General features: G+C 45.4%; 1 protein-coding gene across 20 annotated transcripts in view; it reads right to left on the reverse strand.

Annotated features, from left to right (window-relative positions):
• Epb41 (erythrocyte membrane protein band 4.1) overlaps nucleotides 1-13,340 on the reverse strand; it is a 146,293-nt gene that overhangs the window by 8,493 nt on the left and 124,460 nt on the right. For 11 of the 20 annotated variants that reach the window (XM_075945635.1, XM_075945638.1, XM_075945637.1 and 8 more), the window contains one exon: nucleotides 2,236-2,364. In XM_075945635.1, coding sequence (XP_075801750.1) covers nucleotides 2,236-2,364 — 129 coding nt within the window. Of the gene's footprint in view, nucleotides 1-2,235; nucleotides 2,365-3,453; nucleotides 3,904-13,340 lie in introns of all 20 variants that reach the window. The other 9 variants (XM_075945620.1, XM_075945610.1, XM_075945609.1 and 6 more) reach the window with 1 other exon arrangement.

Here is a 13,340-nt window from a genome sequence, read left to right on the forward strand (position 1 = left end):
CTCCCCGTCCTGTGTCACCAGAACAAGCAAGCACTTTCAATTTTATTTTAAAAAGACATGGTGCTGCTCAGACTGGCCTTGAATTCTTAGGCTAACTCTCCTACCTCAGCTCCTGAGTAATTGAGACCTCAGGTATGGAACACTGTGACTGGCTTTATTTCATTTATGAGCAGAAACACATTTCATCCAGACTCTGAGGTACTGGGGGTGGGGAAAGGGAGGATTAAGAAGGCGCAGAATCCCTGATGGAGCCTGGATTCCCATCCCCAGGCTAATGGTGTATACAATTATGAAGCAATTTTTCTTCCCTTCCTCTTTAGTTCTCACCCCTGCCAAGGCCTACTCGATAGCTTTTTTCTGTCTCTCTTGACTGACAGGCCTTTCTCTTCATTTCCGAAGGCGACACTTACTGCTGTTCTTATAATCATCCCCCAGATCTGTCACAGTCTCGTCTTCCAGCCTGTCCCTACTTTAATACAGTCACCTGCAGCTTTAGGAATCCCCTTTAAAAGGCCATTGCTTTAATGATGCTACTTTACCATCTACCCCCGAACAACGGAAAGCAACTTATCTCTCACCAAATTAATTTCTCTCGACCACAAAGAGAGCGGAGGGGAGCGCACAGATACAGACTGAGCATCTCTGGAGATGCTGGCACTTGGCAGACACCATCTCACCTAAACTTCCTCCAAATCTTGCGGCAGCAGGGGTAGAGCCAGGGAATGGATGGGCTGGGAGTTTGTCTGAGGTTATGCATAAGTAGCTATCCCTTTCAGGACACACAATGCTGTGTCTAACTACAAAGCACAGGCTTTATCCTCCAAGCTTCCCAAGGGTTCATGGTGCCAGGAAGACCGACTGAGAAGATCTTCAGTGTCCAGCCAGAGTTTCATGGCTGCCCCTTTACGCTGTGCTCTACCAGTGAGCTACACCCTAGCTCCCTGGATTATCTATTTACCCATTTCAGCTTCTATACAGAACTTTCTAGTATCTGATATTTGTTTACGTGGGTTTCTTCCTCCTTTTTCATTTTTGGTCGTTGTTAATTTTTCCAGTCAGGGTCTTTCAGGGTAGGCTGGGGATGGGGGGCTCAAATTCCCAGTCACCCCTGCCTGGGTTCCACTGTGGGCCACTGTGTCTGGGTGTGGCAGGGCTCATTGCAACTTTTCTCTCCTTACTAGAATGTCCCCTAGAGAGGGTGGGGACTGCCTGCCCTGACATCACCACTTTGACTTAACACATAAAACTCAATAAACATGTGGAAGTAAATTAAGAGCTCATCTCAGAGAGAGAGAGAGAATTCAACAGAACATAATTCTAGCATAGTCAGATTACCAAAAACAATGAAGTTTCACTATAACTAGAAAGTGAAAGACTTAAAAAAAATTTGAACCCTCACAATAATACCATGACATGGACACTAACACTGTGGGCAAGGCTGGTCAAGGCGTGATGATGTGCCCAAGTTAGGACCCAGACGAGCAGAACCGTGCTCAGGTTTATCTGACCCAAAGCCCATGTTCTTCACATTAGAATAACTTTCCCAGATGACTTGGGTGGAGAACATAAGTAGTCAGAACTGTGGTAACTTCATTTGCTCTTTGGTGTGGGGAGTGAACTGGGGTTGCCCACATGTCAAGTGCAATGTTCTTCCACCAAGTTAAAACCCTCGGCCCTGACGTTCTGCATTTATTTCCTTTTTAAGATAAATTATTTTGAGAAAGGGTCTCATGTAGCCCAGGCAGGCGCACGCTGTATAACTTCAAATGACCTTGAACTCCTGATCCTTCTGTTCCCACAGCAAGTGCTGGCACCTCAGGTGTGCGCCAGCCACGCCCAGTCCCACACAAACAGGCGCAGGTGCACATGTGTTGAGGTCGGAGTACACCACAGGTTCCAGTCCTCAGGTGCTTTTCATCCTATATTTGAGACAGGCTCTTTCACTGACCCATAGGTCAGACTAGAGGGCCTGAATCTTCCAATAGGAGAATCTGGGGGTCCAGGGTCAGGTCCTTGTGCAGCGAACCATTGTCCCAGCCCAAACCAGACCCAGTTTTGTGTGGTTTAGCGACCGACCCCAGGTCTTCATGCATGGTGAGTACACTGATTACCTGAGCGCCCACAGTGCTCCCTGGGACGCCCTTGTGCTTACAGTAAATGGGGGCCCTGAAGGGAGAAACCGTCTACTGTCTTCAGCCTGCCTTTGTTCTGGAGTGTCTGGAGTGTCAGTCTTACCTGGGCAGCCTCGTAGGTGATGGTCTTGGTCTCAGTGTGGACAATAGGAACATCTTTGGTTGGGATTTCACTTTTCACAGCATTGGCAGTGTCTGAGATGGTGACAGTCTGAGTCTTTACCAGGGGAGGCTGTGGACAGTAAGGAAACAGAGTTGGCCAAACCTTCCTGCAGGGCATGGGGAGCTGAACCTCTGACACTGATCTGATCAAAGGCTGGAGCTACTCTCCGAAGACACGATTCCCAAGAAGCCCCCACAGGGTGTCACACCTCGAGAAGGGCATTCAAAGTGGCATCACTGTAATTATGTTCATAAGCTTAATGGAAAACTGTAACACCAGACAGTTTATGACCGGTAATATAAAACACTTTAGACTGACCTTCAGAATTTGAATATAAAATTATTTGCCAAATAGAAATCACTTTCATTCATCCTTGTGACTGGATATTATAATTAAGAAAACCAGGCACATTTCTCCACCGAGTACAAACGTACACGAAGCAGAGAGGCCTTGGAACGCATTTCCTTGGAATTCATTAACTTCTTTCAAATCAATGTCAGACATTCACTTTGGATTCACTGAGAAGAAATAGTGTTTGGAAAACCAGAAAGAGAAAAAAAAAATCAGTTCTCCCACCACCTGGTGATTAATTTCAAAATTCCAAAAGAACGAGCATTAGTGGGGTGGTACAGACCCTCCTGCTCATCTGTTCACCTCTCCCAGGACACCAATCACCCTAAAGCTACCATTGGATTGTGATAAGGTTAAGTGACCATTCACCTCAGTGCAGGAGTTAGTGCCTATAATCACGGAGTCCCCCGGGGGAGGGGCAGTGGAAGTGGTGGGTTGCATAGTAGAGCAGTATAAAACTGTCATTTAAAATCAAATGTTAGTAAGGAACACTGGAAAATATCTGAGCGTGGTCTCAGAACCCTGAAGGCTCCTCCCCACAGGAGTAATTCATCTCTTGCCATAGCTCATCCTTGAGAGAGGAGAGAGGAACGTTCTTACACCAGCTCCACGAAGGTAAAGAGCTGGAATTTACTCCCAAGAGTTTTGTTAAGTCATCAGAAGAGGAAACCATGTCTAGTTGGAGTTAATTCCTCTGATTGGCTGCAGAGCCCATGTCCTTTACCACCACCGCTGCCACCTCCTCCACAGATTCTGGCCCTCTCCCAAAGAGTGTCGTCAGACCTGCATCGTCACATCAGTTACTACCTGGAAACTTCGAATGAGCGTGGGGACCTGGTTACCCACGCGAGAGTCAAGAGAGGATCCGCTCTGGGTCTCAAGGGTCTCTGCCGGTGCAACTGGCTCTTCACTACTCTCTGCCTTTTTTCCACCATGTTGCAGCTGGCAGGAAGCTGGAGTTACTGGGAAACTTATGGAATTGGGCTGTTCCTCCACTCCTAAACATTCCCCACTTGGGCTTGTTGGCATCTCATGAGCATCATGATAGCCAGCTGTTCCCTGCTCCTTCTCTTCCGCCTCCTTGCTGTTTATGGAGAGGGAGCCAGAACCATAGCTCTGAGGAGACGCCGGTGGGGTGGTCATCAGATTCTGACTAGGGACCACTGACTGCTTGGGGCTCTCCCATTCGGAGGCAGGGTAGGTGGATGGCCCTTTTGTCACAACAGCCACCTCCTCTGTGCGAATGTCATTAACACTCTACAAATGAACGAACACACACAAAAGCAAGATGAGTATGTGGGGACACAAGGGTGGAACTCTGAGAATCAGCAATGACTTTTAAGAAGTCTCAAACATATTATCGCTATTCATCACCAGACCCCTTCGCTCCAAAGATGGTCAGAAGAACTGCTATTCATATATGTATCAAGAGCTTAGGCAGTTTCGACTCTGGTCCTATTTCTGGACCACTGCTAATATGAGAACAATTGCAATGCACCTCACAGTGTTCTGTGCTTCATGCCCACAGCCCTCAACAGACAGCATGTGCTTTCGTACCCGAAGGAGTTAGCTGCCACCCCTACTCACCCGGCTCAGTAACGCAAAGGACAATGTAACTTGGGAGCTAATCAAAACACGTTCTCGATGAGTTCTCCTATCTCCAAACCTTACGTATCATCCTGGCCCCTCAGAGGAAGCTAAAATGTAGACTTTTGTCAGCAAGGGGACTAGAGTTGAGTCCATGCTGCATGGATAGCTTCGGTCCCAATCCTGATGTCAGGCCCAATACCAAGGGAAGGGAAATGACCAGCAAGTGACACACTTTTACACAGATGAATGACACAGCGCTCCAATAGGAAACAGAGTTCCCTCCTGGCCACACAGGATGGACATGTATGCATGTATATGTGCACACACATGTACATATTTAGCTTTTGCAATGTCATTTTTTAAATTAGTAGCTCTGAAGCAGTTCATCATAAGGAGTTAAGCATTGACATATATAAACTAATATGAGCTTAAGATTCCCACACATTCATTCCCCCTTTCTAGCCTGACTTTCTAGCAGTCTTCAGTGTCCCTGATTCTGGCTGCTGAGATTCTCTTTTGTCTGAAGTTAAGTCTACTCAGGCCTCAAACCTCAGAAAGACCATTTTACCACTTCACATGTTATATAGGAATGTAGCGACAGAAAGGGGGTCTTTTAAAGAAGGCATTCCAGGAGAAAAGACACAGCTAGGACCAGCTGACACATTCCAGTGTCAATCAATCAATCAATCGTCTGTCTACCTACCATCTGTCTTTCTGATTATAATTAAAAATCACCGTGCTCTTCTCCCGTAAACCAGCCCATGTTGTGTTGAATATACACTAATCCCTCTTAAGGCTCTGAACTCTGGATCCACTTCACTCCTGAGCCATCTCCACATCTGGAACAGCTGCACACAGAGTCAGACAAGGGCATCTGTCATTAGCTGATTGTGAGTACTATATAGTGCATGCAGGAGAAGTGAGCGGTTGGAAAAATTCAGCTGTCTGTAGAACAGACACATAAAATATTTTGGCTAATAGCGTACGAATTTCCTCAAATTAAAATGAGACTAACATTTAGCTGGGCTCGTAGAGGTCTTAGGATCAAATACAATAACATCTATGAAAACATTTCGCAATTCTAAGGTACCAACCCACTTTACGTAATTCAACCAATCAGCAGGGCAGCTCCAATGTGCTTGGACTAGAGGACACAGAACAGATTTGTCGTTGCTATGAGCACACTGGACTATTTTCTAGTGTCCTTCTCTCACAAGATTTTGGGTTTTATTTTTTTTCTTCTCCCTAAGGAGTTGACCAAAAGTAGCTCACAAATGGGCTTTCTCAAGCTGTTCACCCATCCCAGCTCCGGGAAGGACCAAGCCCTTTCACATGCGAGGGGTAGCAAAACTTCTCTGCACAATCTCCCTACAACTGGAAGGCTGGCTGATCAAGACAACCGAACAACGAACAATCTTGTTGTTGTCTGTTTGTTTTTAAACAGCCTCACTGTGTATTCCTTGCTGGCCTTGAGTTAGTGGTTAATCCTCCCAAGTGCTGGGATTACAGGCTTGCAATACCACGCCTGGCAGGCCAATCTGTGTCAGTCTGCAGAAATGATAACTGTCATCAAGATGTTATTTGCTAGTTAAACACTGCTTAGGCTAGCACCTCTTTTTGATTGTTGGTTTTGGATGCCCTTGGTCAGGGGTGATGGCTCTTCCTTTCCACTCTGCGGTCCTGGGAACTAAACTAGGCTTGGCAGCAAGTGCTTTTAGTTGCTGAGCATCTCCAGGCTGGCCTCTGGACTGAGGATGTGCACTACTGAGCAAAATTAAACAGGTTGATTTTTTCCCCCTAAAGCAAATATAGAAGCAATCAAAGGTTCAAGAAGTAGTGAAAGTAATGTCAACAATAAATACTCAGAGTGCCTAGAACGTGCTAGCTGTCATAAAGAGAAGACCAGCAGCAGTTGGGTTGGTCAGTCGCGTGTTGCACTCTAACGCCAAGCCAACCTTTCTGGTTGGTGCCATTGTCTGATCTCATGGCAAATACAGAAAACCACTTACTGTACATCCCCCGGGTATGAGGAGTGTAACATGCCCGAAATTAAACTTCCTCTGTTGCCGCCTTGCCCCCTCACCAGCCACTTCCTTCATTTCTACACTGATAAAGGATAGCACCGTCTAGAAGCCAGGTCAGAACCCTGAGCCAGCTCCCATGCTATCCCTACGTTCACTACCATTTTTAAGCACTACATTTATTTTACTTAGCGTGTATTTATGTACTTGTGTACAAGTGTGTAGGTGTGTACCTGCATGTCTTACACGTGGGGGTCAGAGGATAACTCCAAAATGTGGGTCCCGGGAATGGACCTCTGGTGGTCAGGCTTGGCAGCAGGCTCCTCTATTCCCGGAGCCACCTCCTAGCCCGTCATTTTCATTCAGTAACACTTACCCTGCCTACCTGTCTCTGTGTTCACACATTAGCTCCACTCAAGCTCCACCTGGTTTTAAGAGACGAAGGAAAGTCTCTGACTGGCGTGGAGCTTGCTGACTAAGCTGGGCTGGCTGGTCAGCAAGCCCAGGAACCCCCTGTCTCCATCACTCTGCTGGGATTTTAAGCACATGCCACCACCACACCTTTTTACTTGGTTTCTAGGGAGCAAACTCAGGTCCTCACGCACGCACAGCAAGTGCTTTCCCAGCTAGACCACCTCCCTGGCCCTCATTTACAATCTCACTTTGAGGTAATCATTATCCTTATTTTATAAATGAAGGAACGGAGAGCTTGAGCAAGTTAGAGCTGGGGTTTACGTTCAGCTCTGCCCTGGCTCTGAGAGCCTCTTCTTCCCACAGCATTAAGCGGCACCCTGAGCAGGACTGACATGCCACGTCTGACTGCGTCATGGAATGACCACGACCACAGTGCAAAGAACCACAGAGGACCTATTTCAGGGGCTGGCATTACATTTTTAAATGTAAGAGGTCTGAAAAGACAGAAGATAGGACTGGCCAGGGGGTATAAAGTCTCATGACAAGAGAAGCCCATGATCTGGCATCTAATGTCAGTGAAGAATCGTAACGGACAGAGCTGTTGCCTGTGGCCACGACCATCAGCACGGGCCACTGTTATGTAACACTGCACCACTGCACGAAACCAAATTAGCCTAGAAGCTACGAAGGGATCTCGCCAGAAATATGATTTGACATATGGCTATGTCTGAACCATCCACAGTGAAAGGCAAAACTGAGGCTTTATGTGACTCAGGTGTTTGTTGGTCCAGCTGTTGCTTATCTGGACTACTGGGAGACACGTAGGAAGAAGCAGGCTACAACAATCGGCCAGATACCTGTCAAAGGCACTGGCAATATCCAGCTGGTTTTAAGCGCATGAATAAGGACCAGGTGCACACCTCTAATCCCAGCACTTGGTACAGGCAAGCGTCAGTGAGTCAAGGCCAGCCTGGTCTAAAGAGACACCAGTCTTAAAAAACCAAACCAACATCACAGTTTGAAAAACCATTCTAAGATCTTGCTACTTAAGCAAGCTTTCCTGAAGAATCGAGGTAATTTCTCCCAATTATTCTGTCACCTGTTCCCTACTTGGTGAAGGTCGGTATTGCCTTTAGGTTGCGGGGCTGTGATAGAAACCCAGCACCTGTCCCAGATGGAAGGGAGAAATGTGCCTGACATCATCTCATTTCCTTTCTATAGAGAGAAACAAGTGAAGATCAGAGCCACACTCGGAAACCTGTCAGGCGATCTCAGAGTCGCCCTTGCCAAAATGACGGAAGGAAGGAGGCAAAGGATGCTCCCTTCAAAGACTACCCTCCTCTTGACAATGCTGTTTGAGTCCTCAAATACTTAACAATGACGGTTTTTAGCCACATGTGGGGTCATGCCTGCAATCCTAGCCCTTGGGAACCTGAGAGAGGAGGCTCATGAGTTCAGGAACAGCCTGAGCTAGTTAGTTTGATGCCAGCTGACATAATGACACTTCTTCAAAACAAGGGGTAGTAAGGAAGGAGGTCAGCTAACCAATCCCAGTGAACCTAAGAACCCGTGTATAGTGGAGAGAGCGAACCCACAGAGCTGCCCTCCAACACATGCACAACCACACCCAACACACTACTACTATTTTAAAAGATTACTTCTTCTATGAGTATTCGATATCCAGAAGGATAGTACTGACTTAGTCACAAAATCTACCACCACTTTAATGAATAATTAGCTCATTGCTGTTTCCAAGCCTCAAAGCATATCTTTCTATATTGTAATTACCCAAACATTTGCTTTTTGAAGATAATATCCTCCAAGAATGCCTTAGATTTGTAACCAAGCCTACTATGGTTATTAAAACACTACCAAAGACTTTCATTTTGTTTTGTAGTTTGTCAAAAAAAAAAAAAAAAAAAAACTTAAGGCTGGCTTCTTAAGTACTTACATTTTTTTAAAGACAGGATTTATCTACCTTAAAATTCAGTCTGGAGGCCAGGCTAGCCTCAAACTCACAGAGATCCGCCTGCCTCTGCCCCTCAAGTGCTGGGATTAAAGGCGTGCACCACTACCACTCAGACTTAAGTGCCTACTTAATGGTACAAAAAACTCTGTTAATATTATCTGCCATGACTTGTGGTTTGTTGAAACACAAATATCTCAAGGAAAATTGTTGATACACTAAACACATCTCTATGTTAAGAGGAAAGGAATTTGTTAGGCTTTTTAAGTCAGGTACAGTGGCCTGTGTGTGTGCACGGAGTCCCAGGCTGACTTGAAGTCAGGTACAATGGCCTGTGTGTGCACACGGCGTCCCAGGCTGACTTGAAGTCAGGTTCAGAGAGACCTGTGTGTGCACACGGCGTCCCAGGCTGACTTGAAGTCAGGTTCAGAGAGACCTGTGTGCGCACACGGCGTCCCAGGCTGACTTGAAGTCAGGTTCAGAGAGACCTGTGTGTGCACACGGCATCCCAGGCTGACTTGAAGTGTCTTGCTCAATCGCTCTCCATCTTTCTCACTGATCCTAGAGCTGGCTGCCATAGCATCTTCCCTTTTCTGCTCACCCAGGCACCAGGGCTACGAGTGCCACACTGCCATGCGCAGCTTTTTAGGTGGGCACCAGGATCCAAACTCTGGTCCCATGCTTGCACAGCAAGAATTTCACCCACTGAGTCAGCTCCCCAGTCCTAAAAAGACAAGCTTTGATAAGAAAGGGGAATGACGGAGATGACAGGAGGATTGGGGGTAGAAGGTTCACACAGACACAACACCCCCAGGAGCACATTACCCTTGATTTGCAAACCCAATAAGAAATGCATTGCACTGCCAAGGCCACAGAACCAGCAGGAATCCAGGCTATCTTGCTAAGCACAGTGGGAAGACACCGAGTAGAAGAGTTCAGCTCCTGGTTCCTGACTAAAGTAAACAATAAATATTACAGTCACAAATATTATCAACAATGTGAGATTCCCAGATGGTCTGCAACATGCAAGCTAAAAAATGTAGACTCCAATCCTGATAACATCAGTTAACTGCGAGTGCTCTACCTGCATTCCTCCCTTTCAACAAAAACATGGCAAGGGTTCATGTCTCAAGGGAGAATGGCTTTAAAGGCCTCAGGAAAAGGCTTAAAAAAATACAACGTATGTCACTATATATTAACACGATAAATATTTATAATCTTTTTCCTATTTTGTGAAACTATAAATATCAGTGTTTGCCTTGATTTGTATAATAACCAGTAGGAACATCAACCTGGGAATTAACAAAGCAACCTTCACTTTCAAAATCGCTTTTCAATGGGCACTTGCAATAAAAGATAAATCAGATGTGGCAGCGGCTTCTTTGGTAAAAAGCCATGTGTAAACAGCACATAAAGATGACAAGGCAAGCAGCAGTAGCCCATACTTCAGCCAAAAAAGGAAACAAACGAAGAAAGAACAAAAGTTACAGAAAAGAAAAACATCCCTGGTCCCCCCCCCCCCAAAGCTTGTAAACAGAAGCTGCCACCACATGACAACTCAGGCTGCCAGCAGCTTTCAAAGGGACATCAGAGTGAGGACCTTGCAGACGGGGATAAACTAACAACAGAGCTAAAGTGTCTAGAGGAGGTGACTTAGAGTCCTTCATCTTGACCACACAATGCTCCTCCCCGCTGTGTCTACAGCTTGTGTGCTCACTAGCGTCCCCACGAGACCCAGTCATGTTCAAGGGTCACTGCACAGAAAGCTTATATCTGGGTAAAAGAGCTGGTCTGGGCAGACGTTTCCTCATACCGTTATTTTATTAACTTGATAAAATTGTTTCTAGGATAAGAACACACCACACGGCCTTTCTTTCTCAATGAAGGCGGTGAAGCTCGCCAATAACAAGAATTCTTCAGTTTTGACCTCAAACCTGCGAGGCATGGCTCTGAGCTAGCCTCTGCCTTCCCCAAATGCAGTCTGTATGGTTTTCTAAATGGTACTGTTATTAGATTATCCCCGAATAGGTGACTGCAAAAGCAAACATCGTCAAAACCCATGCCTGATGCAAAATTTTAACTATTAGCTAATAGAAAATTTTGCTTTTGTACTGCACTCACCCGCATGAACTCCACAGATCACGCGAGAACCTCACACCTGGGCAGATCTGCAGAAGTCGGAGTGCTTAAGCAAATGTTAAAGGTTATGCGGAACACGGCTGAGAAAACAGAAATCTGGGGTGGTCAGTTTTACCATGTTACACTGTGAAAGGTCAAGATAGACCAACGGAAGAGGAGAGGAAGAGGCCAGAAACAGCGCAGACATTCCAGTCATTTACAATGGAACAACATTAAATTTGTGAGCAAGACTCCACAGAAACTTATTAAAGTCTCTCTCTTTTTTTTTTAAGAGACAGGGGCTCACATGGGCCTTGACTACACTGTGTAGACAAAGCTGATCTGAGATTGCTGATCTTCCTGACTCCGCCTCCCAAGTGCTGGGCTTACAGGTGTATGCCGCCACTCCTGGTTTGATTAAAATCTTAATAAACACTTAAAAAAATTATACCCCGACTTGATGTCTAGAAAACAACAGCATATTGATTCCACAGAACTAAATGCAACAGAAATTATTTTTAGATACTAGCGATCTGTGGCTCCTCTCCATCAAAAATAATCCTGCAGTAATGAAATGGCTTTCTGTGCTAACAAGTTGAACAAATTCTGAAGAAGAACGCGGCTCAGAGAGAGCACAGCAGCACTTTTCTGTTATTTAGACATAACCGCAGGTTATATATTATATATATATAATATATATTGAGCTGGTAAACAGACCACTTCAAAGTGTGGATTGTTTGGTGCTTTTAGCCATCAACAGAAAAACACAATACGGTTCAGAGCTGTGACACAGAGAGGGTTTGCCCAAGGTGAAGAATGACAATGCGTCTTAATTCGGTGTGAGAGGAATAAGCTCTCTTCACACCCACACAGCCACACCCCCTCCCCTCTTCAGTCTGATCAGAGTGGCAACACTGGATGGTTAATAACCACTAATTTATTCAGGGCTCTTAAAAAAAACACAGAAGGCAAATCAGCATAATCAAATGTGACAATTGCACGTTACTGTGGCGGGTTAAATTAGTTAGAAAAAATTATTTTTAAAACCTGACACAAATAAGTCAAATGAACACAAAGTGATTTAAACAATATTTTAAGGACTGAACACATGCAAATAGTTGCCTCCGTATCAGGAGTAAGCAAAAGACAATTACTGGGCGTGGGCGCTGACAGTATTTTCTAGGCAGGCATCTCGAGGCGATCAACTGAAGCACACGTTCCTCTTCCCTCCCATCTCTTTTGGGTCTGCCTGTGTCCAATGTCACCAGCTCTAACTTCCATCACAATCACTAGCAACCAGAAGCGGACTTGCAGTGAGAGCTAGTCATCATAAATCTACACAGTAACTGAGCAATTAACGTGAGAAAAACATCAGAGAAAATAAAAATGTCCCTAAAGAGGAACTTTATAGCAGGTTTCTTTAGGCTTAATAACACACCAAACTGGTAATGAATAAACAGTAAGTATGAGAGCCAAAGGATCTTGGACAAGAAAACTGAAAGAAAAAAGGGGGTTGGGGTTTATTAAACACTTCCAACAAGCAGTTACATAGGTCAAATTACCGGGAGCAATGACTCTCAAAAGGACATTATTTTCTGCTAACTCACCAACAAACTACTTCCCCAGTAGACTCCAAATCAGGGACTTCTCATCAAAAAGTATTTTATTTTGACAGTAATAATTAGAAAAGCAAATATGTCCCTTCAAGGGCTAATCGTAAATTTGTGCAACTGTCTGAAACACGGAAGGGCACTAAGTGCTCAATGGGGTATCAGTTCACTTAAGAGGGGGTTATTTTTGATTATGTGCACATGTGTAAGTGGGCGTGGCATCTGCAGAGCTTTGCAGGTGTGAGCATTGGGTTCCTCCTCGAGCTGGAGTCACTGGCAGGCACAACCACTTAACATGAGTGCTGGGAACTGAACTCAGGTCCTCTGGAGAGCAGGAAGCACTCTAAAGTGCTGAGCTATCTCTCCAACCCTCGTTATGTTTTCTTTTTTTTCCCCATTAAAGATTGATTATTTATTTATTTATTTATATTAGGTGCACAGTGCTCTGCATGCATGTACGAGGGCACCAGATCTCATTATAAATGGTTGAGGTTGCTGGAAGTAGAACTCAGGACCTCTGGAAAAGCAGCCAGTGTTCTTAACCTCTTGATTCATCTCTCCAGCCCCCCCCCCTTATTATGTTTTTAAAACCATGCTATGGTGGTTTGAATGAAAATAGTCCCTATAGGCCCAAAGGGAGTGGCATTATTAGGAGGTGTGGCCTCGTTGGAGGAAGTATGTCTCTGGGAGCTGGCTTTGAGGTCTCAGACACTCAAGTCAGGCCCAGTCTCACTGACCTGCTGTCTGCCTATTCAGATGTAGAACTCTCAGCTACCTCTCAGTACCATGTCCGTATGCACGCCAACATGACAATCATGGACTAAACCTCTGAACTGTAAGCCAGTCCCAATTCAGTGTTTCCTTATAAGAGCTGCTGTGGAGCCAGGTGGTGGTGGTGGCAGTGCACACCTTTAATCTCAGCACACAGGAGGACCTCTGTGAGCTCAAGGCCAGCCTGGTCTACAGAGTGAGCTC

Source organism: Microtus pennsylvanicus, chromosome 13 (genome assembly GCF_037038515.1).
Source record: "Microtus pennsylvanicus isolate mMicPen1 chromosome 13, mMicPen1.hap1, whole genome shotgun sequence".
NCBI classification, from domain to species: Eukaryota; Metazoa; Chordata; class Mammalia; order Rodentia; family Cricetidae; genus Microtus; species Microtus pennsylvanicus.